This window comes from Neltuma alba, unplaced genomic scaffold (assembly GCF_004799145.2).
Source record: "Neltuma alba isolate B1F8T4 unplaced genomic scaffold, ASM479914v2 tig00003770_pilon, whole genome shotgun sequence".
Taxonomy (NCBI): Eukaryota; Viridiplantae; Streptophyta; class Magnoliopsida; order Fabales; family Fabaceae; genus Neltuma; species Neltuma alba.
In genome coordinates this window covers 48,803-75,001 of record NW_021633422.1, presented here as the reverse complement: position 1 = coordinate 75,001, position 26,199 = coordinate 48,803, and the positions used below count along the sequence as shown (strand labels likewise).

General features: G+C 36.5%; 3 protein-coding genes across 4 annotated transcripts; 2 read left to right on the top strand and 1 right to left on the bottom strand.

Annotated features, from left to right (window-relative positions):
• Nucleotides 1-306: 306 nt before the first annotated feature.
• Nucleotides 307-3,036, top strand: LOC114742471 (S-adenosylmethionine synthase 1). Its single transcript, XM_028930727.1, has 2 exons — nt 307-405; nt 1,496-3,036. The coding sequence occupies exon 2, from the start codon at nt 1,504-1,506 to the stop codon at nt 2,680-2,682; it is 1,179 nt and encodes a 392-aa protein (XP_028786560.1). The 5' UTR covers nt 307-405; nt 1,496-1,503; the 3' UTR covers nt 2,683-3,036.
• Nucleotides 3,037-5,603: 2,567 nt separating this feature from the next.
• Nucleotides 5,604-12,329, bottom strand: LOC114742470 (squamosa promoter-binding-like protein 12). Its single transcript, XM_028930726.1, has 10 exons — nt 11,732-12,329; nt 11,233-11,414; nt 10,108-10,688; nt 9,185-9,259; nt 8,996-9,103; nt 8,776-8,893; nt 8,261-8,402; nt 7,960-8,104; nt 6,846-7,481; nt 5,604-6,249 (listed from the first exon to the last, which is right to left on the bottom strand). Exons 1-10 carry the CDS (start codon nt 11,938-11,940, stop codon nt 5,800-5,802), a joined length of 2,646 nt encoding a protein of 881 aa, XP_028786559.1. The 5' UTR covers nt 11,941-12,329; the 3' UTR covers nt 5,604-5,799.
• Nucleotides 12,330-14,516: 2,187 nt separating this feature from the next.
• LOC114742460 (uncharacterized) lies at nt 14,517-25,867 on the top strand. 2 transcript variants are annotated; one of them, XM_028930719.1, is made up of 3 exons: nt 14,517-14,522; nt 24,073-25,519; nt 25,612-25,867. In XM_028930719.1, the coding sequence occupies exons 2-3, from the start codon at nt 24,078-24,080 to the stop codon at nt 25,799-25,801; spliced, it is 1,632 nt and encodes a 543-aa protein (XP_028786552.1). In that variant the 5' UTR covers nt 14,517-14,522; nt 24,073-24,077; the 3' UTR covers nt 25,802-25,867. The 2 variants fall into 2 exon arrangements, with proteins under 2 accessions (XP_028786552.1, XP_028786551.1); XM_028930718.1 differs by lacking the exon at nt 14,517-14,522 and adding an exon at nt 23,157-23,523 and having other exon boundaries at nt 24,040-25,519.
• Nucleotides 25,868-26,199: the final 332 nt, after the last annotated feature.

The window sequence follows — 26,199 nt, the reverse complement described above, 5'->3', positions numbered from 1 at the left end:
AAAAAATTCTTTTGAAACTTGAGATTGCAAGAAAGTTGCCCTCTCTCCCCTCACCAAACGAATTACACCGCGAGGGCGAGAGTGGGTGTACAACCGGCAATCTCCGGTTGTGCTTAACATCACTCCCCTCACCAACCCCTGCAAATCCGAACCCTTCACATGGCTTTCTAATCTGACGGCTATGCTCCTCCCCTGCCTTTTTGAAAAGAATCCCTCACCGCTCGTTCCTGTAGCCGGTCGTTTGCGCCCCTGACTACTATAAATAGGGCGACTCTGGCAAAAGTGCAGCGTCCTTCCTTTTTCCTCCGTCATTCGTAGCTATAACTCCGGTCGGGGTCTGGTTCGAGGAAGCGTCAAAGCAAATCTTCGTTCCGGATCTATTGTTCGGTGCCCGACTCGCTCCAGGTCGATTCTCCTCTTAATTGCACTCTTCATGCTTTGCCTCGCATCCATTTTTCGATGTCTCCTTTTTACTGTTGGGTTTGTTATCCGATGTTTATGGCTTTTAATGAGTAAATGGTCATCGTCTTGTCCATTGCAGACCATCTTCGTTAGAGATCTGAGTGCTTCGTTTAGGATAAGCTTAATGCTTGTTTTAAGTTCACCTTGCTGTATCTACTGTCTTTTGTAATTATGGGATGCCTTTTTGCCGGTTATATGATGCCCCTAGTGCTTTGAACTTCTCCAATGCTGGAGTAGGGCTTTTGTGTGATGGATCTAATATGATTCTGGTCCAGAAAAAATCCATTCAAATTGTTATTCCCACCGATTCGGTTTTCTGGTTTTCCTTCTCGGTTTTGTTGTATTCTACTGGTGTCAGATCTGATATTCTGATGGATTTACATCTATTGTTTACCGAACTTCAGTAGCAGCGGTATCATGGCTGTTGATTTTCATATTTTCACTGCGATCTAAGCTTCTCCCGCTGCCCTGCACTAATCCTTGAGAGCGAACAGTCCTCTCTGGATTCTCTGGATTTCTTTTATTAGTTTTCATTTCACTCCTTTATCAGTCTATCTACTGGCAATCAGAAATATAACTCGTTTGCTTGTTCATTCGCAATGAAGGATAGATTTAATTCCCGGAATTAGTTGTGTGATTAGTTTTATTTCCTAGTTTGATTGTTAGCAGAAGTCGCAGAATCTATTCTCCTGGTGCGGGAAGATCCTTACTCTTTTTCTTCCCCATTTTGCGTCGGTCGGGAGATGAACTTCTAAAAAAGGAAGGATAAACTAATTTTAGTAATAAAAAATATAAACTATTTTTTAGGCATTTTGTTGCTTCTACAAGTTCTATTATCATAGCATAAAACTTATTCATTTTAGCATTTCCTCTAAATTTATTGTTATATCATAATTTCATGTTTCAGTTAGCTTCTATTCTCGCATGAGTTGCTTTGCTTTTTCCAAAGCAGCTCGTGTACTTTTCTGCTTTTGGCATTCGAGTTTTCTGTGCTTTGTTAGTCCTAATTTTTTGTTTGCTTTTGTTTGTGTAGCTTGAGTAATGGAGACCTTTTTGTTCACTTCTGAATCTGTCAATGAGGGTCACCCTGACAAGCTGTGCGATCAGGTCTCTGATGCGGTGCTCGATGCTTGCCTTGAACAAGACCCCGACAGCAAGGTTGCCTGTGAAACTTGCACCAAGACTAACATGGTCATGGTCTTTGGGGAGATTACAACCAAGGCCAACGTAGATTATGAGAAGATTGTTCGGGACACATGCCGCAACATTGGATTTGTCTCGGATGAGGTGGGTCTTGATGCTGACAAATGCAAGGTTTTGGTGAATATTGAGCAGCAGAGCCCTGATATTGCCCAGGGGGTCCATGGCCACTTTACCAAGCCCCCGGAGGAGGTTGGTGCTGGTGACCAGGGTCACATGTTTGGGTATGCCACCGATGAAACTCCTGAATATATGCCATTGAGCCACGTCCTTGCAACTAAGCTTGGAGCACGCCTTACCGAGGTTAGGAAGACTGGTACATGCGCTTGGCTGAGACCAGATGGCAAGACACAAGTCACAGTTGAGTACCAAAATGACAATGGTGCCATGGTTCCAGTCCGCGTTCACACTGTCCTCATTTCCACCCAGCATGACGAGACTGTCAACAATGAACAAATTGCTGCTGATCTCAAGGAGCATGTTATCAAGCCTGTAATCCCTGAGAAGTACCTAGATGACAAGACCATCTTCCATCTCAACCCTTCGGGCCGTTTTGTTATTGGAGGGCCTCATGGGGATGCTGGTCTTACTGGAAGAAAGATTATCATTGATACTTATGGTGGTTGGGGTGCCCATGGTGGTGGGGCTTTCTCTGGGAAGGACCCCACCAAGGTTGATAGAAGTGGTGCTTATGTTGCCAGGCAGGCAGCTAAGAGTGTTGTGGCAAATGGGCTTGCACGTAGATGCCTTGTGCAAGTTTCTTATGCTATTGGTGTGCCCGAGCCATTATCCGTTTTTATTGACACGTATGGAACTGGAAAGATTCCAGAGAGGGAGATTCTTCAACTCGTGAAGGAGAATTTTGACTTTAGGCCAGGGATGATCACCATTAACTTGGACCTCAAGAGGGGTGGCCATAGGTTTCTCAAGACAGCTGCTTATGGACACTTTGGAAGGGAAGACCCAGACTTTACTTGGGAAGTTGTGAAGCCACTTAAGTGGGAAAAGCCTCAAGCTTAAAGAGCTCTGAATAGTAAGCCTACCTTTTACTAGTTTGTAGAAGAATAATTCGCCTGTTCTGGTTGCTGCTTCTACTATCTCCATCCAAGGTTTAATGCATTAGCTGATGTACCCATCCGTCCCATAAGACCTAGTATGCCTTATTTGTTCTTTTTTTCTTTACCCTCCTCACGCGATTCCATTCTTGTCGTATGTATTGTCACCAGGGTCCCAATGAACGCGTATCGGAATTTTGTCCTATTTGATGGCGAAGACGGTGACAATGGCAATTGTTAAAAGAAACTGTTAATGCAAGAATCCCCTTAAATTTGCATTACGTTTTGTGAACACGTATAGGGGTTTTGTTTTGTTCCATTGACGTCGGTTGAATTTGTGGGCCGAAAACAATCTTAATTGCTTTTTTAAGATGATTCTTATTTAATCTCATTTATTGCAATAACTTTTTTGATGTAATTCATGATATTTAATGAGTAAATTTAGAAGTTAGATGTATTTTCAGATAAAGTTAATAATTTAACCAACTCTTTTTAACTTGAATAAAGTATATATTTGGTGTTTTAAATTTGTATAAAATTTTAATCTTATTCTTCATAATTATAATATCATTAATTTTTAGTTAACAAAAAATGTAAAGTATGACTTTGGAATGCAATACTAACATATTAATGTTAAATTTCAAATTTGCAAATTGCAAATTTGCCAAGCTATAAGCTGACGAACTTATATTTTTAACGTCAATAATTCATCTTTCAAAATGCAAAAATGTTATACTAAAAAAAAATTTTAAACATGCTTTTTCAATATTTAGTTATATAGTCACCATTCAAATTTGACAAGTCTACATTCTCCGTTATTAAATCTAATTGTGTTAGTACTAATGAATTGAAAATACATTTTACAAATTTAAAAGAATTAAATTTAAGTTTAATATAAACTTAAAAAAACTTTTTAATTTCGATGAGGCAGTTAAAAATGGAGTTATACTATTCACGGGCTAAATATGCTTTTTCTTATGCAAACAGCAACACCGAACGCGTATCGGAATTTTGTCCCGATTGATTGATGGTGTCGGAAGCTGAGGGGTGAGGGCAAAAGTACTTCACGCACTGTTTGGTACCCATGCCTCAATCTCGACGGAATGAGATTGCCGATTGGGAATGAAAATGGGAGTGGGAATGGTGTTTTTAGATTAAATTTGGTGTGATATAATATTTCATTTAAATCAAAATAAAATTCTTTTCCCGTCCTTATGTCATATTTTGTATAAAACAAAAGAAATTATTAAAATACTATAGTATCTTTTTTATTAAAAAATAATAATAAAAGAAAGCCTTCCTCTGCAACTTGCCACCCCATTCTCAATTTCTCGCAATGGAAGAACACCCTCCATTTTCTTTTCGATCCTCTTCTGCCGCTTCTCCATAAATTCTCCCAACTATTTGATGGCGAAGCTGAAATTCGCGCACTCACCTCCAGGAAGCTGGATCGTGGTGGCACACAGTCGATGCCGTCTTTCTCCTTGCACTTGACGGAGCCGGCTTGAGAAATTTTGTAGAGCTCTTCGATCTCATCGAGAGCGTAGGTGAGGCGGGTTTTGAGCTTGGTGTTTTGGAACTCAGATGGGGCGTTCTTTTTGAGAGAGAATCTGAGAACGAGATTGAAAATGTCAAGTAGATAAACTCATTGAATCAGATCTGAGTAAAGTTGAAGCAGATCGGAGACTGGAGATGGAAGAGACGGGGGCGACAAAGACTCAGGAGAGGAAGACGCTCGTGCTGTGCTGGGTAGAGGGCGGGCATTTTAGTTAAAAAAAAGGAAAAAAATCAGTCTCAGGATACAAATTGGAGTATTGGGGAATCCATGTAAGATGGGATTGGTGGTTTTGGGCACAAAGGATCTTTCAATACCTTGTGCCAAACATAAAAAGAAACTTGGGAGAAGACTCAACGGCCCAAAAGGTTTGAAATTTGGGCCTAGGGGCGACGGTAAGGAAGGTTTCCCTCTCAAAATTAGGGGTCCTACGGATGTACTTTCAACAGTTAAAATATTCAAATAATAAATCTAATCTCTTGAAACAAAATTTAATTTTTTAAGCCAAAACTTTAAAAGAAAATTAATTATTATCTATCTTTGCATTAAATGAAAAGATGTTTGTTTAAACATAAATGATACATGTTAGATCCGAATGGTTTATAACTTCTATTGAAAGATGATGCTTCTTGAGAAAGCTTTTCCAAGACAACAGAAAGAAGAAAAAATCACTGCATCTCGTTATAATAGCCTGAAGTTCTTCCTCCTCGTTTTTCTCCCTTTGCCAGCGCCTATTAGTTCTTACTTCAAGAGTATTCCAACGCAAAAAGAAAACATATATCTCCTACATGAATTATATTAGTTCCTAGAAGGCATCGTCTACCTCCTACATACATCGTCGCTTGGCCTTAGGCACAGATTACCAATACCTTGTTGACAAAAAGAGCCATGCTTCTGTGCAAAGTCAGCGAATAATTTGCTGGAATACTCAAATTGTATAAATGATAAATCACAATCCAATAATTTGACCTTTTAAACAATAAGCCACAGGCTTTACTTGAATCTGAAATTTCAGTGGTTGGCCATGGAATAATTAACAACCTTTTATTTGAGAGTCGCAGTCATATTGCTTTCATATACTATCATGAAAACGCGTGAGAAGCACATAACTATCGACTTGACATCACACGCCATCGGGTATTGAAATTTTTTTCCCAACAACCATGACGCATTGAATTATGTCACAGAAACAGAAATAATCATCCAAAAGAATCTCAATATTTATTTCGAAACAACGGTTCGGTTCACAAAATAATAGTAATAAATAAAAAATCGAAACAACGGTCAAGACTGGCTTCCCATACAGGGAATACAATCTGTCCGAATAAGAATTCTACTAAATGGATATTCATAAGAAATGCACCATCGACATATATTGCTCGAGTACACTTAAGGGTCATAATATTAATGTAAATAACAGCGCACCATTCAGAAAATACAAAGCACAATTCCTAAAGAAAATCAGATTCATACAGTTGACGAACGCCTCCTAATACATTACATGTAAAAATTACAAGTTAATGAACCTCAGCTTGTTCCGAAATTCAGCGACTCCCACGTGAAGGGTTGGAACACATACAGAACTTCAGGTGAGCTTTTGAACAGGAGGGCCACGCAGACACACACTGCCGCTACACACACCATTGAGAGCATGGCAGGTTTGTACACTAAAGACCTTCCAACTGCAGTCCTACAAGAGAACTTATGGTCGCAAAGTCTGCAATGGCCGTGCACACGGCTTCCTTCTGCCTTTACGATCTCAAAGCTAGTGGAAGATTCGGTTTGCTTCTGATGTATACTAGACTCAGTCAGATTGCTAGGGATATCCACCAACACATGAGATGCTGCTGCTGCTTGTCTCTTGTTGATTTTCTTCTGAACCAAGTGAATGTATGCATAATGACCACGTAAGCGTGCATAATCTTCAGGTGTAAAGCCTGTACTGTCACGTGAACTCTTCCATGCTTCAATTCCTACCTGGAATAGAAACCCCATCTAATCATGTCCAAAATATAATCTCCTAACTTGACACATGAACACGGGAAAAGATTTTGATGCTCTTGTTAATCATTAATTCCCTTTTACTAGAACGGGGAAGGGGACAAAACTGGGTTTGCCATGCAGATCATTTAAACAACACCACACCTATTACTATTTCAGAAAAATAAGGTCAGACAAGATAAGAGCAGCAAAACAGGTACTTCATTGACCAGGCAGCAATCACATCAATTATTAATAACAGTAACAGATCAGTGGCACCTACTCCTCTCTGAACTGACAAATGATTGGGTTAGATAACTACACATGGTTAGGAAGAATTCAGATAATGATAGAAAGTCATAACTCAATACCATATTCAAAATATAGTGGCAACGCAATATGCAAAAGATTAAAAGCAGCGTGATCAAGGTCCATATGTGAAGTAACCCTAGACAAAAATCTCACACCTGTTGAGGAGCTTTTTTTTAAAAAAAAAATAATAATAAGACTTTTTTTTAATTAAAATCAAGTAAAACGATACATAGTTTGTTGGGCATGATCTTCAAGATGATGTAATATGGCAGAAATTTTACCATGCAAGGATCATTAGTTAAAGCATCCAATACATCCTCAGAACCATCCTTCCCAGCTGCAATATGAAGTGGTGTCAAGCCCGCAGGACCAACAATGTCAGGTCTAAACAAGAAGCTCTGGTTCCCAACATCAGCTAGTGCCTCGTTTTCAGGTCCTCGTTTATCAGAAATCATATCGGGGACATATCTCAAAAGCAACTCCACCAACTGCCTGCTATTCCTCCTTACAGCTTTATGAAGGAGACCCATCTCTGAAAGTGCCAAATATAGCGATGGGTGATCACCTGCATCCACTGTGCCACCAAGTAATAGGTTCAATAGTTTCTTCACCACTGCACACCAATCATGGTCCATAGAGTACTCCATGAGCTGCTTGAACCGTTTTAATGGAAAAAGATCTAAATCAGAGTTCAGGTGAACCAGCTTAGATCTCAATTGGCTCCTGTGGAGAAGCCAGCCCATTTCATGGATAAAATCCATGGCTTGGCTTGTGGCCATAAATTTTCCAGATCCTCCGATATCAGAATCAGCTTTGGCTGATTCTAGTAGAGGCTCAAGCGCACAGATTTCTGAGCAAACATCCTCTTCAGTAACTATGAAAGGAAAAAAGCTGCTGCTCAAGCCCTGGTCGTCAATCTGGAAAATTCAAGAAAAAGTAGAAAACACAAAGTTGGCTAAGAGAAGCAATATGTCGCATTAAGATCAAGTAAAGGATTGAAAAACAAGCCCCAGCTTCTCAGCCACTTAGCAACACATTTTGAATTTTTGGACTGTCAAGGTCCATTAACCAAGTTAGAATTTAGAAGTGCAGTAAGAAATTCATCATTTTATATTATTTGGTTCATTTATTTGTATAGCTGTGAAGCTAAAAAGCACTGCTTTTTGTTTAATAAGCGTACAAGAATGTCAAAATTTAAGAGCTATTATTATTGTAAGGTTTTCATAGTCGAACTCTTATTATTGATCAATTGAAAGCAAAACATGAAATCTACCAAAAATAGACAAGCTAAGGCAAGTGAGGAATTTGCTAATCCCCTTGATGATCAACGACTAACTAGCTTATGTTTCCTATAGTCTGCTTTCTTTTTAATGTGAGAGAACAAAGAGAAAGAACCTCAATAAATCCCCTTCCATTCATCACAGGAACAGAACATGAAAATTGGACGCACTGGAGCTCATCAAGCTCTTTGGCGCACTGCTCCATTTGGTCCTGAGCATCTTCACAGACCATATATTTCCCTTCAAGAGCACATAATAACCTGAAAAAGGAATTTCAAGGCCCTATAACGTGCTATCCCAACAAAAGTACAAATGTACAGACAAAATATTGGAAATTAAAGAAATATCATTGAACAAGCTTCAAACATGTCTAAACTTGAAAGTATCCATATTGTAGAGATCCAAATATTATATACCTAGTAGCTGGGCGAATCAGATTAATGCCCTTCACTGAAAATTGAGCTGTTTTGAATGCTGGTACAGCAATCGGACTAACACTCAGAATTTTACTGTAATTTTTACTTCTCAAAGGTAAGGATTTATCTATGACAACCTGACCTGCATTAGGAAAATTGCAGTTAGATAGGCTGTCATATGAAGAAATATTATTTCTCCTGACTGACATAATTCTAAGCATGAATATAAGACAGCAGATATGAGCGTAACATAGAGGATATCAGCAGTCTATCAGTAAGACATCAATTCTCTAAGTCCACCAAGTTAAGTTGTATGGGTAGCAAAGACCAAAGTTGGGCAAGGATAGAAGTGTGAGACATTAAAATGTTACAAAAAGGACTTGATTTTTAACTTTTGAAAAGTTATTACGCTTGATTGGACAAAACAATAATTGATTAACTTAATAGGAAACATAGATAAAATTTGATTCCCAGCATCCTGATCCCTAACAGCCAATAAAAAGGAGTCGAGAGACCATTGAAAATGAAGGCTATCTGATGCTTCACTCTTGTGTAAACCCATCCAGTTCTCCAAAAGTCACCCTCTGAGACATCAATAAGCCTATTCAAACTCGAAGTAAGATCATAGCAAAGCTGCAAGAGAGCAACCACATCTCGTAAGGTCAAAAGTGTCACGTAATAACAAAAGAAACCACCCACAACACATGCTAGAAGTTTTAAAGCTGCAAAGATTACCTCCTCCCATACAGCCTCCGTCTGACGCAGATAAATAGTGAAAACAATACATCCAGGCCGTATGTAGCTCTCAATGTCAGTAGGACTGTGGGATAACCAGTCAAGAATCTGGATTCCAAACAATTAGCATGATTAAAATTCAAAGGAAAGGAATGCAAAGAACCAAATCTCGGTTGCTCGGGAACCTACCTGTGCTCTAAGTACAAGAGGAAAATCATTTGGTTCTTTACCAAAGAGCTTAAAAACAATTCGATCTGTGCGGCTCTGAAATAGTGAAAACACTGTTAGGTACTGAGGTGGAGGCTACTTCCTAATTTAAACATTTGACATGCACAAATTACCAACTTCTTATTTATTCTAATGTTTACTATTGATCAAAAGATGGGGAAGTGAGAGTTGAACTAAAAGATAGTGGAACTTCATGTGTTTCATTAAGGCAGTAAGTTCACAGTAGCAAGACAAAAATATTTTGTAAAATAGTCAGGCAGCATGATGATTGAAACTTTAAGCGCAACATGATCCTCTGAGTCATAATTACAGGTGCTCCATTTTGTACAAAGTGGATAATTCCATACACAGGGCATATGTAGGCATGCTATTTCAAACCACAAGTTGTACAGTAGAAACTAAGAAAAGCAAATTCAAGAGGCAAGCATCGACACAGACACATTGAATAGTATGGATTGAAGACCAGGTCACACTCATTTCTAATGTTCCTTCCTTCAGTAGCTTTTAGTTTAAATAAACAGTTTTCCTTGTATCGTCCTTGGAAAACATTCAAGTCAGTGTAACAAGGAAGGCTGATTTGTGTTACTTGCTGAGAGTGACTGGATGAGTTAGTTAATTAGTAAACGGCGTATCACCAAAATTGTAAGGCATTGTAAGCCATCACCCAAAAATTTATATTAAAAAAAAAAAAAAGATGCAAAGATTCCTGTATGATACAATGGATATTATGCACTGATTTTGGCAAAACATCCTGAACCAATATAGAAAGTCATATGACCAAAATCATGGTGATGAGATGCAAATAAATGTAAGGGCTGTGTAAGACTGCAGGAGTACAATAACCACCAGCCAGCAAATCAACATGTTCTTCAACAGACACATACCTGAGCTTCTCCACTTGAACTAGAAGGGGACTGCGCAGATGCAGAATCTGAATTTCCACTTGTCTGAGGTGGGCTTGATTGATGAGAGTCTTGTTGCACCCACTGGTAATCAAGGGAACTAGCCCCAAGGTTTGCAGAGACAGGCAATCTTTCAATATCTTCTATGCCATCATCTGAGTCAATATATGTGTCATTCAAATCAAAATTATTCATCTTAGCCTGTCCAGCAACACTATCCCTGGCTTCTGAGTAAACTGGAGGACTGTTTGTAATGCTAGGTTTAGTAGAAGACATGGTCTGTTGATCAGCAGCCCCGGCATCACGCATCCCTTGATGTTGAATTTCAGTCATAGATATTGTTTGCGGTTGTCTTATCACAGTTGGAGAGACTTGAGAACCATTTGAGAATAAAGCAGAAACCACGTCGGACTTACCAGGAGAACTCCCCTCTTTCAACATATTTTCCGGTTCCCGCAAAAGGTTAGACAAGCTCCTGGCCCCATGTTCACCATTTTGACTAGCTAGGCTCTTTACAAGATGAGATAGCAGATTCTGATCTGTGGTCTGATTTGACCTGTTAGCTGTTCATGAAAGACGTCATTATATATCCCCCAAGAACTTGGGCAAGGCAGAAATAGTAAATAAAGAATAAGATACTAAAAAAGTATTGATAAGAAAAATTTATTTGATGTTATTAACATTGAAGACTCCAGGTTCCATCCTCAACATATTCTTCAATTAATAAAGAATCAGATATTAATAGTATTGTAAAAGAAACCTGATGAATAAATTTCCTCTAGTAATATTCTTCTAAAGAAATATTTAATCCTATTTAGAAATAATTCATGCAAAAGTCCAGAATATTCTTTGCCTCGTTTATCTTTGCCAGGATAAAGTGCAGTTTTCTCACACCATATTAGCAAATGACCGAACTATCTTTCCACAGCTATCAACGGTCAACATACATAACATTTATAATGATAAATATGGTCTGAGCCACAATCATACCGTCATGATTCCAAACAAGACAAGTAAGCAGCAAAGATGTCAAATAAAAGCCTCAAGCAGATCTAAACAGAAACAAAATCCTGTAGGTGTAAAGATAAACATTAAAGAAATACTTACAATGCACATTTGAAAGTATCTTCAACAGTGTAAGCAACATGCAACTGCTTGTCTGATCATCATTTATTGAACTGCCATTCGGAACAGCATCATTATTTGTTTTTCTCCTCCTTTTATTGTGGCCTGCCAAGCGTCTTCGACAACTTCTCTTTCCTTCATCAAACTCCTGAAGGATGTGAAACCTACAAATGGAGTAAAAGAATGCAGAACAGTTATTCCTGCTTTAAATGCTTGCATAAAGGAAGGATTCAACTTTGACAGATAATAGATTATGTATTTTGGAGAAAAAAAAATTCCAAAAGGTTATGGGAGCACGAAATTTTGCCCAGGCATAGCTAAACCATTTATAGTGAATTTCGGAAGCTACAGATAGCATTCTTGACCTATCGAATTGTGATTTGATATTTCATTCAGTCCCTTTTGGTTACTACACAAATAAAATAAATATCAAACTGATTAAATACTGCTAAAATTTTAAAGTAGCCCATGGGGAACATACCGACTACATTGCTGACAGAACCGCTGCATCACATTCCCCACAAGCGCCCTACTGGCCTTTGAGTGCATCTCACAAACTTTATGGCGCCTATGATAATCCTTAGCACTGCTTAGATCTGCGCCACAGTCTTCCACCTGACAAACAGCTCGATTTGAAGTGCCTCCAGCTAATCTGGTCTTCTTTCCATTCTTTCCTTCCCAAGTAGCCATCTCCCTATCAGCATCTGAGAGTCATGCCCCCCAAGCTTTAAGCTAAGGCCACCAGCTCCCTCATTCAAGTTTTCATCCTCCACCACAATAACCCTCCTTTTCCTTTCTCCTTCCTTCTTCCGCTGGTCAATCCCCAGATTTACTTCATCCGAGCAAGAAGAAGAACTGTTAGAGGACCCTCCGGCCACGGGGATCCCAGACCCAAGAGGGAAAAATTGTCGGCCCACGCTATCTACTGGCACCGGTGTCAGCGGGCTAGCTATAAAAAGATCACCATCCCATTTCCAGTCGTTCAAATCCCATTCAACAGACCTCTTCCCCACTCCCCGCAAATCCGACGGACCAATTCCATAAAAGTGAAAAGCTTCAGGGCCAGATCTAGCTTCCATAATCGCAACTGATTTGTCCCAATCTATCGACGAATCCGCAAATTCAACACGGCAATATAAACTGTGAAGTCGAGATGCAGCATCAGATTAGCAGCACAGGCTTTGATCTAATCAGCCTCGCTTCTTCCCCAAAAGTCGAGAAACAGTACACCCACGCCTCCATGATTCCAATAGAGGGCAACCCACATAGACAACAAGGAACAGGCAACCACCAATCACTCCAGTCCAAAGTCAACTACAGCATCCAAGCTAAGCTAAAGTACTGAGAAGTCGCATCTGATAAAATCCCAGAAGAAAAACAAGGGTAATTCAAATTCAACAACAACCTGAAAAACCGAGGCCGAAGATGGAAGGGAGCCGCTGAAGTCAGAATATTGGCGATGGAAGCAACGAAGATCGACGGCAAATAGACGGCGGCGATTGAGTGTCGGAAAGTCCGCGGAGTACGAGGGAGAGATGAGAGGATAGGTTCGGAAGACGGAAACGGTCGTGACGATGACGGTGATGTGAATCTGATTGAGATTTGTGAGGTGCGATATTGGCACACTACACACCGAAGGGGGAAAAAAAAAAACAAGAAAGAGAAAGAAAATGCTTAATAAGTAAGAAGGTGGTGGTGGGAAGTGGGAACAGTATGCCCACCCCAAAGTGGTGGGGCCACTTGCCCTCCTTGCGTGTCTCGCGCCCTAACGTTGGAAGATAGGAAAAACAAAAGCAGAGAAGAAAGAAAAAAGATGCCTGGGCTTCGCTTTCCCCCTCTCAGTTCTGTTTTAATCCTCTGTACATTGGACTCGCCTGTCCGCGTTTCGTTCAGTAAACGTCACATTTTTTGGCCTGTCCCTAACAGTTTGCTTTGGAGCCAGCACATGCACGATGCTTCCACCAAGAAGGCTAGATTGGTGAGAGAAAAATGTAAAGAGCGAGCCAAAAGATTTTCAGGGGAGTTAGTGAAAATCCATGTCAAGAATATCGGCCGGATAAATACGCGATGCTGTTTATAGCTGATGACTGCTTTTTATGTTTCATATCATTCCCGTGTTCACACCTAAGCCTAAACTGAGAGTGAAGGTCAAATGGAATTCGTAATTTTCAATATTTATTTTTATTTGATATGACATCAAAACATTTTTAGTCAAAAAATGATATTCTAGTATTTTGCCTTTTGTACGCGGCGTGAGCAACAATTGAACAAAATATTAAAAATCATGCAATGTTTCAAGTAGCATTAAATTAAAATTAAAACATGCATGTCAACTCGTAATTAAAAAAATTGGGCATTAGAATTTTTTTTTTTTTGCCAACGACTTCTCAATAACACACAGCAATTCAATGATTTTTTTTTTTTTGACAAAGGCAAAATGATATTAGCAGTAAAAGGCTCTGCAGCAATTCCATGACTTCAATTCATTAGTTAGTTGTATTAATATAAATATAAATGTTATATTAAAAATTGAACGAGGCAGGGAGTCCAGTGAGACAGAAATTAGTTTAATGCTCAGATTTCTGTAAATTAGTTTTGACATTGAAATAGAGAGGGAAAATCTGAGGTGAAAAACCTAATAAGTCAGTTCACTTAGATAATTTAATTTAGAGGTTTTACCCAAATAGCACGGATAAGAAAATAATAACAAAAGGAGTAGCAAACATAATGTCGTCAAGATCTAAGAAATGTCACATTAATTTACCCATTGCTTATTTGGTACTCCTCTGGTCCTATTTATTAGGCAGAAAGAGAAGATTTTTTTTTTGTCCTATTTATAAGTCATCTTATTAAATTTTCAGTTTGAATACACTATTTTGTCATTCATTTATTATATGTAGCTAGATATTTCTTTTTAAACGTGCATATATTAAATATTTGTAAAGTTGAAAAATTATTATATTTTAATGAAGATTTGAGAGTTAACGCATTTTAAGGTTTTTCTTGGTCTGTATGAAATATGCTGGAAGTATCTTATAAATAGGACCAGAAGAGTATCACTTATATAAGTATTTATAAGCACATTTTACATAAATTAAGACAATAATCATCCTATATCCTTACCTCATACTACTTCCGGTCCTAATTATAAGAGCTAGTTGACTAATTTGAGAAAATTAAATAAATAAGTTAAGTTAGTTATTTGTCATAAATAGGTGTTGTCTTTTTTAAAATATCCTTGTTAATCAAGTGTATTGACTAGAACTACTATTGTTAGAAAAATTATCTTGAAAAGAATATATAAATATTAGAGATAAAATAAATTAAGATCTTATATTTAAGATCAAAATAAAAATCAACTAAAATCTTATATTGAGAATTAGAAATAATATTTCACAGATTATTATTAAAAAATTGTTTATAAATTATTCTAGCTCCCAATATCTGTGAAGTGGGTCTTTTTCTACAGCAACTTGTTGGGTGGGGTGTTTGTCATTGAGGGGAAGGACAACTTTTTTCTCTTCCATCTGAGTGTCAGTTTATAAGTGTTTGTTTCTCGTGTTTATTTCATATTTTATAAACTATAATTAAAAAATTGTTTATAATAATTATAAGAGAAGATTTCAAAAAAAACATGTTGAAACTGGATTACTACAAGAATATGTTGTCATTTACTTTTTAAGTATAGTCATTTTTCTTATGAGTATAGTGACAATACTGATTTAGAATTTTAAAATTCAATAATCATTTATTTGAGATTTTTTCTAATTATAAGTAGTTTTTATAAGTTTATGGGGTATTTGGATAGAATCAAAATCATAATTTTAAAAGTGTTTTTACGATGTATAAATAAATATGTGAAGAAGTTTATCATATTTTGTAAAAAAATGCTTCCAAACACTCTTTTAATCTTTATACGTTATTTTTAACCTGATTCAAAATGGGACTTGAGTAATTGCAAACGGGTCACGCTCACGCGCACACTATCTGTTTAAAAAATCAACTGCGATTATCTGCCACATTTTGATGGTGAGTTGGGGCGGGGCCTAGGATTCCTGTGTCTCTGGTTTTTGTATTGCCTCGTCCGGTACCGTTTTTGTATATCTTTATACATGCAAGTGGCATTGGGGATCAAATGTACGTACACAGGTTTATAGCCATTCCTCAGTATTAATGCAAAATAATATCTCCGTCCTAATCATAAAATTTTATAATTAGAACCGAAAGTAATATAAAGCTCACGTTAAATTTTCATTTGCAGGCCATTAATATATATCATGTTCCATTTCAAACTTAGTGTATATTGAAATAAATTGTGGGGTGTGTGTTGATTATTCAGATTGCATTTAAGTATGGCTTTCATCCTCGAGGAAATGAACGGTTTCGAAGTGACGGGTAGAGAGAAACGCGTACGGAGGGACAAAATTAATGTTCCTCTGTGGGAGCAAGCAGGTTGGATCCGTCAATGCATTTCATCAAAGCTGAACCCAGAACCATTATTCTCTGGCCAATGGCATAACACAATCTTTTTAGCCAACAAATATTACTCCCTCAAATTTTTTTTATAAAACACAATTAAGCAAGTTAAATTGATACAAAAAGGTGATTAAAATTAATTAGAGTTAACGTGTATAACAATTGCAACTTCTTTCTCAAAATTACTCATATATAAGGGAGAAGATGAAAAAACTATTAAAATAAAAATAATTGTAAAAGAAAGAGAATATGCAATGAAGAGAATGCTTGAAAAGTTGTGTGATAGTCCTCAGGTTCTTAATACATGAGTTAATTATGGAGTTCGTGTATAAGATATATTTTACATATTTATCAGTTTTTTTCAAATCAACTTTATTGATATTTTCCTATCAATAACCAAGTGGGAGAGGGAATGAGAGAATTAATGAAGAAGTTTAAGATGTTTTAGAAAACACATATCATATTAACTAATTTAACTAACATTATTAATCTACTTAAATTAGTTAACTAGGTATTATATTAAGGATGAAAAGAGTGGCAGATATATCATTGTTAAGGTGAATAATTAAACGAAGAAAATGAAAAATTAATGAAAGAATTTGAGACATCATGTAATATCTCTTATAAATAAAAACAACTCATAAGTAATATTATCTCCGATTCTTAATATAAAAGCTAGTTGATTGATTTGAGTAGATTAAGAAAATTAGTTATGCTAGTCATTTGTAATAAATAGATGTTATTTTTCCTAAAATATCATTACTAATCAAGTGTATTGGTTAAAACTATCATTATTACAAGGACTATTTTGAAAAAAAAAAGGATAAATATGAAAGATAAAATAAACTGGGATATTATATTTAAAACCAAAATAAAAATCAAACAATTTCTTATATTAAAAAAAACGGAAAAGTAGTTATTTGTTGTTGGGGTAAAAAAGAAAAGGCTCTGCAGTGGTCGAGGGTTTATATTTCCCTCTGGCTAAAGAACAAAAAGCTACGCTAATTACCCATTAAACCAAACAAAGCCAGTCTTTACCGGGAAAGATTTTTTTTTTTTTTGGCAGGTATCGGGAAAGAAGTTCATGCAAGGGTAATTGCTTCAAATGACGTAGCTATAAAATTAAACCCCCAGCTTATAATAAATTCTATCCGCACACCCGACAGGCTTCTATTAAAAACAACTCATTTGATCTTGTATGTCTGCTGCGACAAGCTGGAACTACTTCCATATCATGCATTGTGATTCTACGGCGGAGCACTGGATTTTTTGTTTCCAGAAGTATTTGTTTACTTCTAAATTATTTCTGTTAGTACTATTAGATTCTAGCTTCACCATGCGTTGTCCGTCAAACTGCGATGCAAAATAATTTTTCCGGTGCAGGTCTGTCGGGTATCCCCGGCCCGATAAGTTAATCACAGGCTTTATGCCTCCAGACTTCGTGAATATATTGGCATCAGCATACTTCACAAAGGTGCTATAAATTATAAATTACTACTAATACACAATAGTCATTAATTATAAATTGTAGATTTTGATTATATAATGCCATTATTTTTTATTGAATTATATCATTAATTTTGATCCATGCAAATGATGACGAATTTAATTCCCGACGTTGGCGCCATTTGACAGCAAAAGGGCACAGATTCTTTACAGAACCTCGCTCCCATAATTTGAAAATCGCATTCGACATTCTTATTTGTTTATTTTTTTCTGGCCAGCTAGTTTTTGTTTAATTGACCGAGCCTGGTCAGCAATATTCCTCAACTGGGAAATTACTGGAAGGGAAAAATCGTTTTTCACAATTTATTTATGTATTTATTTATTCCTTCCGCTAATACTATATTATAGGGTTAATAAACCAAATATCTATGTTTTTTTAATGGTTAAAATGCATTTAGCACTTCGGAATATTTTGTAGTGTATCAAGTATCCCGAAATATTTTTTAAGTGTGTCTATCATCCTGAAGTTTTTTTCTTTTTGTTTTGGTGATGAATACACAAAAAAAAAAAGTATTTTTAAATGCCGGATGCATCTAAAATAATATTTCAAAGTATTGTATGTGTCACAAAAAATTTTAAGGTGTTAGATGTATCTGAGAAATACATCTTAACCTTTTTCTTATAATGACTGCATACAGGGCATGTGTTTACTTGTCATCGTATATCACGACACAATGAGTATTTAATTTTCCGTTCGCAAGAACAATAATGCAGTTCAGCCACTCGTTGATTTAAGTGCGGCACATGCTTATATATAGGGTTATATATGGAGAGGGAAAAATATAGCCGATGTGAAATTAGTTTTTTTTTGTGTTTTCCAGATTACTTAACTATTACGCACGTCATGATTTTCACAATAATAAATTAAAGCGGTAAGACCAATAAGAAAAAAATGTTGTTTCGTCATATTAGATCGATCTCGCCTGTATACGCAATTCAAAAAACATAGTCAGCGGATAATAATCGTCTTAAAAAAGAGGTAAGATAACATGGATTTTCGCATTGACTTTGCTTAAGTGAAAAAGCATGATTTTTCAAGGGAATAAAAGTGTTCTCGTATTTCTATATTTTTCACAGAGAAAATTATCGTGAAACGTCATATAAATAATCTAGTCGTTAAAAAGCCTGATAAATGGTACAACTAATCTCATAACAATTGCCGTTATGAGATTTTTCTTTAGTTGAAAAAAATCCCTTATATGAAATTTTACATTAATTTTTAACAGATTCATCTTATTTATTTATTTTTTAAAAAACTGCCCATCTTATCCCATGACGACGGGGTTAAGCTATCCCTAAATCTCATTAAAGGTTTTTTTTTTTCCTTTCGAAAAACCATGAAAAGTTCAAACCCCAGCTCATAATGTCTCTAATTTTATCTGCAGGCTAATTTTTATCTTAAATTATTTACAAGAGAATACCATACCAACCATGCCCCAAAAAAAAAACAAATAGACACGTGTCACGATCTCTTGAGACGTGCGGAAATCGAAATCCCTTGCAGATCAGAGCTAACCTATGTGCAGCTGCAACCATGGCTATTGTTATTAGCAGTGTTATCGTTTTGGTTGGCCACCACATGCAACCATTGTTAAATAACCTAAGCAATAATTCCTATGCAGATCAAATAATGAACGGCGCATTAAACCAAAACCACTGTAGAGCTTTCATGGATCCCGTCGTGCGCCCGTTAGTTGGGCACCGCTTAATTTCTACTGTCGGGTAGTATCAGTATCACTAATTCCTGATGGCGACGTCGGATCTAGTGTCGGAGGATGGATCTGGAGATCGGCAGCCCGCCCGCCTCTCCCCACGTGCCCTCGGATCAAAGTAACCGTCTCGTGCTTAAGATTTCATTTGACACGGTAAAATAAAACTGATTAATTAGGCGAATGTTTTTGAATGAGAATATAATGCCATTAGTAAAAAAAGAAAAAAGAATGAGAATATGATGATTGCTGGCTTACTAATGAAAATATTTTTTCCCACTGCTTTATGTTTTATTTTATCGTGAGTCTTCGAATGAGTGCCTTTTGATGAGAATACTGTCCTATAATTATTAACTGTTGCATGTTATTATTTCTGATGTGACCGCGTACCTGTTTTATCCAATAACATGGTATATGAGTATTACTTCTGGCTCACGATCGAATTGGACGCCAATTTCTACTGATATGCCAAACACATCCACAATTTTAGCCCATTCTTGCTTAATGGGAAACAATGACACACATATAATAAGATTTATCTTGAACCGCTGAATCTGCTAAAAAAAAGTGTTCTTTTTAATAAACACAGGTGTCTTTTTTTTATTAAAAACAATCTTATCTGATACACTATTAAATACTACCTCCGGTCCTAATTATAAGATCCAGTTAATTAATTTGAGGAGATTAAGGAAGTAAGTTGAGTTAGTTATTTGTTCTAAATAGTTGTTGTCTTTCCTAAAATATCCTTGCTAATCAAGTGTATTGACTAAAACTATTATTGTTAGAAGGGTTACTTTGAAAAAAAAAATGTAAATATGAGAGATAAAATGGATTGGGGTCTTATATTTAGGACCAAAATAAAAGTCAAACAGGGTCTTATATTAAGGACCGGAGGTAGTATTAAATATGATCACCTCTTTCAGACAAAATTTAACCACTGCCTCTAGTTTTTAATATAAGACCTTGTTTGATTTTTATTTTGGTCTTAAATATAAGATCCTAATCCACTTTGTCTCTAATATCTATGTATTTTTTTAAGATAGTCTTTCTAATAATGATAGTTCTAGCCAATACACTTGATTAGTAAGGATATTTTAGAAAAGACAACACCTATTTATTACAAATAACTAACTCAGTTTCTTTTATTAATCTTTTTAAATTAATTAATCAGCTCTTATAATTAGAATCGGAGGTAGTATCAATTTACCATATTACAGAAAACTAACTCCACGCCTTCGGTTGGAGAAATTGTGTGTGGGCTGTGTATCATTGCCATATTTTGTGGCTTTTGCCCATACTGTCTCGCACGACGGGGCCCACGAGGCCACCAAAAGCCGCGTAAACACTCTCCACTGTTCCATTGGGAGGCCCCGAGACAGTCAACCAGACGTTGACTCTACGTGAGACAGAATGCATGCTTAAGTTTCTGAAGTTGAGAATTGACGAGGTATCCCTAAAAGAAGGATTTAATAAAAGTAGTAACTCCTATTCTTAATATAAGAATTAATTTATTAATTTAAATAGATTTAAAAAATAATTAAATTAGCTATTTATAACAACTATGTGTTATTTTTTAAATATCATTAACAATTAAGTATACTAGCTATAACTATTATTATTCTAAGTATTACCTTAAAAAAATAAATAAATGCGAGAAACAAAGTGAATTGAAATCTTATATTTATGATAAAAAAAAGTTAAAGTATCTTTTATATTAAAGACCGGGGGTCGTATAAAACAATTAAATGAATATGAGATAAAATAATACTAACTCTGATCCCTAGTATAAGAACTCGTATGACTTTTATTTTGATTCTAGATATAAGACCTCAATCAATCTTGTCTCTCATATTTATTTATTTTTTCTAAAGATAGTTCTTGTAATAATGGTAGTTCTAACCAATGTACTTGATTGACAAGGATATTTTAGGAAAGATAACATCTATTTATTACAAATAATTAACTTATTTCATTAATCTTCTCAAAATAGTCAACTAGTTCTTATATTTAAGACTGGAAGTGGTATGTATACAAGCTCTCACTCTTTAATACTCCTCCGGTCCTTAATATAGGACTCAATTGTTGAGTTGGTTTTGGTCCTAAATATAAGACCCATTTCTTATATTTATCAATTTTTTCTAAATTACCCTTATGGATACTCTTTTAATCATAATTAAGTAGAAGAGAAAAGGGGGATATTAAGAAAGATGATTATGGTATTTTAGAAAAAAAAGTCTCACATTTCTTATCATTAACTAACTTACCTAATTTTTTTAAATATAATCAAATTAATTAAATGAGTGTTATATTAAGGATTGGAGGAGTAACTTAATTTCACAATACCAAGATTTCCATGAAACACCCCACAGAATGAACGCAAAGAGAAACTGACAAGTAGCTAAGAGCAGTCAAATCGTGTGAAATGTAAAGATCTCAATTGTCTGTGCATTGGCACTGAGTAATTTAGGCTATCCATTCATTCAACTACAAACATAACAAGTCCCCTGCACCCGCATCATCGCGTGGTTGCTACATGGATACGTCCATCTCTGCTTCGCTTGTCGCTTGTCACTTGTCACTGCTGCTCTGCGCTTGTGCTCCCCCCTTACCTTAAATCCAATCCACTGGCCGCTGAAATCGCCATGCGCCGAAATAATAATTTGTTTAATTTTTTGTAAAGTGCACAAAATTATATCGACAGAGTGATTCATTTTATTTCTCCCTTTGAAGTTTGAACCTATCGATGCTCAAATTTTGCCTGACCGATGATATTGAATCCAAATAACGATGGCGACGAGGATGACGATAAAGCCACGCTGTTGCTCAGTTTGACAGAGAAAAATGGTTGTTGGTGTCAGTGTTCTGGTCTTTGTGTCATCTGTTATGGTTTTAGCTTAGTGCCAGATTTCATATTTGACCATATTATGCGGAAGCCTATTGATCATTTTCTTCCCCTTTTTCCCCCACTTCTCTGTTAGTCGGTGCCATCTGTAATCTGTTCCCCGCCTTCCATTTTTTCATATACATGTTGACGATGATTGACATTGACCATTTTTGAATTTCTGCATCCTTAAATATTCTAGACAATATTAACGCTCTTCTGTTAAAAAAACATTTGATTATTGTTACCGTCTCTGTTTCTCTTCATAGGATGCAAATAATTAAATCATATAGATTAATAAATTGGTTAAAAATAATAAATACATAAAAATATCATTCTTTATAAAAAAGAGTAGGTGGAAGAAAGAATGAAAAAAAAAAGCAACAGAATTAGAACAAATAAAACATATAATTAACTGAATGTAAGAATAAGTATTAAATACTTACCTTTCCACCCAAAAAAAAAAACTCACCTTATGTTTGGTAAGAAGGAAGGGAATTTTTTTTTAAATGAACTCAATTAAATAAAATAAAATAATAGAGTTATAAAATTTTAATAAAAATAAATATAACATAAAAGAGTAAGAAAAACTATTTTTTAATTTTCAAATTAAAGTTACAAAATTTTTCCGTTCTCTCCCCTTCAATTTTCTCATATCAAACGGAGCATTAGACGCTAAAAAAAAAAAAAGTACCGGAGGGAGTAGTATGTTCTGTTATAGGAAAAATTGTAATAAGATCATACTTAAGAGAATTAAATACAAAAAAATCTCTCACAATTATTAAATTATTTTGAAGTCTCAAAGGATCTCATTGCAAAATATTTTATTTGTTTAATCATCAAATTGTTTTTATTTTTTTAAGTATGCATTGATAATTGAAAGAACAGTCATTAACAACTTAAGGTACAACATATTTTCTTAGCGCATCATAAAAATATAATACATAAGTTGTCAATATTTAGCATAATAATTGTTAATCGTTACATCTTAAGTTGTTAACGACTACACTTTTAGTTACTAATACATACTTTATAAAAAAGATACGGCAATTTGACAATTAAATAAGTACAATTTTTTACAATAAAATTTTTTGAGATTTCAAAATAATTTGATAATTTTAATAATATTTTTATATTTAATTTTCTTATGTAAGATCTTATTGTAATTTTCTTTTTGTTATATTTTTTGGCCTTTCCTTTGGTTATATTTTCGAACATTAAAAAATGAGCAGTTGCCGCCTTCGATCCTAAAACCCTCCTCTCAGGGCCTCTCAACCAGAACTTTTTGATTTGCCCAACCTTCGCCAGTCTTCTCATTTAAAGGTTGCAGAGGGTTCAGAGATTGAAGTGAATCCATCGCATACATGTTGTGATCGATCCACCTGCGCGTGCCAATGGCTGGAGACGTGAGCAAAAACGACCGCAATGTCATCGTTTGTGCGCCGGAGGCCTCCGGTAGCGGAAGAGCGGAGCCGCAATACGTCTCAGCGAAGATCTCTGTGTGGTGGGACATTGAGAACTGCCAAGTTCCAAAGGGCTGCGACCCTCACGCCATTGCTCAAAATATTAGTTCTGCACTCGTCAATATGAACTATCGTGGTCCCGTCTCCATCTCCGCCTACGGCGACACAAGTCGGATCCCATCCTTCGTTCAGAAAGCACTTTCTAGCACCGGGATTTCTCTTAACCACATTCCAACTGGTATTCATTTCCTTCTATTCTCAACTCTTCTTTCTTGTACCTTTTTACCCTGCCGCCCGCAGCATGCTTTTATTGCTGTAAAGCTCGGGACAAATACCTAATATGTGCTATTTGTGGATATCGGTTTCATTGCCATTACTTGCGTTGAGTTTTTAGATTTTTTTTTTCCCGCTATTTGTCTTTCCCTTCTCATCCGTGAATTTGAATAGACCAATGTTTATATGGCCACAAAAATGTTGTCACCGTGGAATCTACAATCCCTCAGCACCATTTTTTCAAAGAAGTATAATGTTCCTGTTATTTGTGATATGTAGCATTCACTGTCCACATATTGGTATTCCCATCTTCCCATGTTATAAGGGCATTGGTTTAGTCAAAGAGTTTTGACATAAGTGCTGCTTTTGTATGGTCTGGTAATGTAACCATTCAAGCATGAAGGTAATCGCTTAAGTATGATGAAGATGGCAAAGCTGCATATGTTTTTGGTGTTAATATGACGTTGTGAAGTTGTTACAGGTGTGAAAGATGCCAGTGATAAGAAAATTCTAGTTGACATGTTGTTATGGGCGGTAGACAACCCTGCTCCCGCAAATTATTTGCTAATTTCTGGAGACAGGGATTTCTCTAATGCTCTGCATCAGTTGCGCCTGAGAAAATACAACATTCTTCTAGCACAACCACCGAAAGCATCAGCTCCTCTAGTTGCAGCAGCAAAATGTGTTTGGCTCTGGACGAGCCTTTTATCTGGAGGAGCCCCACTATCAAGTGGCGAATCATCCTGCCTTGCAAGCGGTAACTATGTCTCTCATTTTGAGAGGATGGAAAACCCGGTTGTTGAGCCAAATCAAATGAGTCAGCCACTGGTTCTCAATTCTGAAAACCTTGACATGGGCAGTCAAAATAACCGTACTACTAGAAGCGTTGGTGATTTGAAACACAAAGTAAAATATGTTTTGAAAGCTGACAATCAACCCAATCTATCAAGCTCTTCAAGCTTACCTGTTACAGTTTCAGAGGGTAAGAACAATGATCCTCTTAAACTAGCACAGTCACCGGTGAAGCTGTTCCGAAAAGCTCCACACGAATTCTTTGTTAGTAGCAATCCCGTAGTCCCAAACGGTAGGTTTACTCCTAACTTTCCAAGCAACCAAGATGGCTCAGAAAATAAAAGGAGCAACTCTAATGAAATTTCCCAGGATCTCTATCATGGTTCTTTGAGGTCAAACAACCTTCATATACAACCCGTGTCTGGACCGAATTTGCCTCTTCCTGACTCCCATGCTCGAACATTTCAACCCGTTCCTTCTTATTCAGCTGGATCTAAATTGTCTACGGCCCCAAATTCATTTCATGATATACCTAAGCCACATGATTCTCCATATCCTAACAATGTCAAAAGTACTCTTTCTCATCAGCGAACCAGAGAAGATTCTAATCCAAGCACTACTCAATCTCCTAATCTACATAGCTTCCATGCACCCCCAGCAGGCTACGACCCACCATGTGTCCAAGCATTTCATTGTGAGAATTTGAACCTGAGGCATCCTCGTGGTTCCAAACATATGCCTACTCCCTCCGTCACTGGAATTGCCAATACCAGTTCTAAGAATATTACCTTGGGAGTTGAGGGATTTCCACCACCTTCTGAGTATGAGCGAGGCCTCGTGGGTGCTATTCTACTAGCCTTAAACACTCTGAAGGTTGAAAAGATTATGCCAACTGAAGCAAATATAACTGATTGCATTTCGTATGGAGATTCGAAATATCGAACCACTGATGTCAAGAAGGCTTTAGATTGTGCAATCAAGCTAAATGCGGTAATAAAACAGAGACTAGGTGCATTAAATTTTTATGTTGGTAGAAACGAGAAACTATGGAATTGTGTAAACATTATATGTGGAAATGTTAGTCAGTATCCAAATACAACGTGGGATCGAATACAAGAGTTCCTTGCTTCATCATCTGGACGATCAGCAATGTTGTCTTCCCAGTGCAGGTAGATTTTATTTTCGCAAATTTACATATGTAAGGTTCCTGTATCTTTACCACTGATGTGTTTGTATTTCTTCTTTATTATATTTTTATTAGATATGAAGCATCTTTAATTCTAAGGAAAGAATGCCTTAAAGAGCTTATGTTAGGAGAGGTACTTCAGATCTTGAATATGATCATCACTGTCAAGAAATGGATTATAATTCATCGGTCTGGATGGCAGCCGATAACTATTACGCTTAATGAGAGTGGAGATGATACAGGAAGTGTTCCAGAGTTAAAGTAATTTGTTTGGCTTGCAGAAAGTTGGCTGTATGACAAATTACAAATCACAAACATAAAGCCATATTAATGGTTTATTGGATATTATGGTGGGGAATAGGGCACCTCCACTAAAATAACATTAGAGAAAATCATGATGGACGACGATTCTGCAAATCGTGTATGACGTTAGGCTTTATACTGTCTGCACAATTCCATCTTGTGGCTGGAGATCCCTAATCGGGAGCCTCTGCTGGCTTATGTTTTTGATTGCTCTACATAACATATGGTCTGCTCATGGAAGATATGTTCCCTGAAGCTTTCTGTTCTCCCGTTTTTCCTTTTATAAATCCGACGTTGCTAGACTTGTGCATCTGCTCTCTGCTATATTTTGGCGACCAAGATCAAAATCAAGTGGCCCGG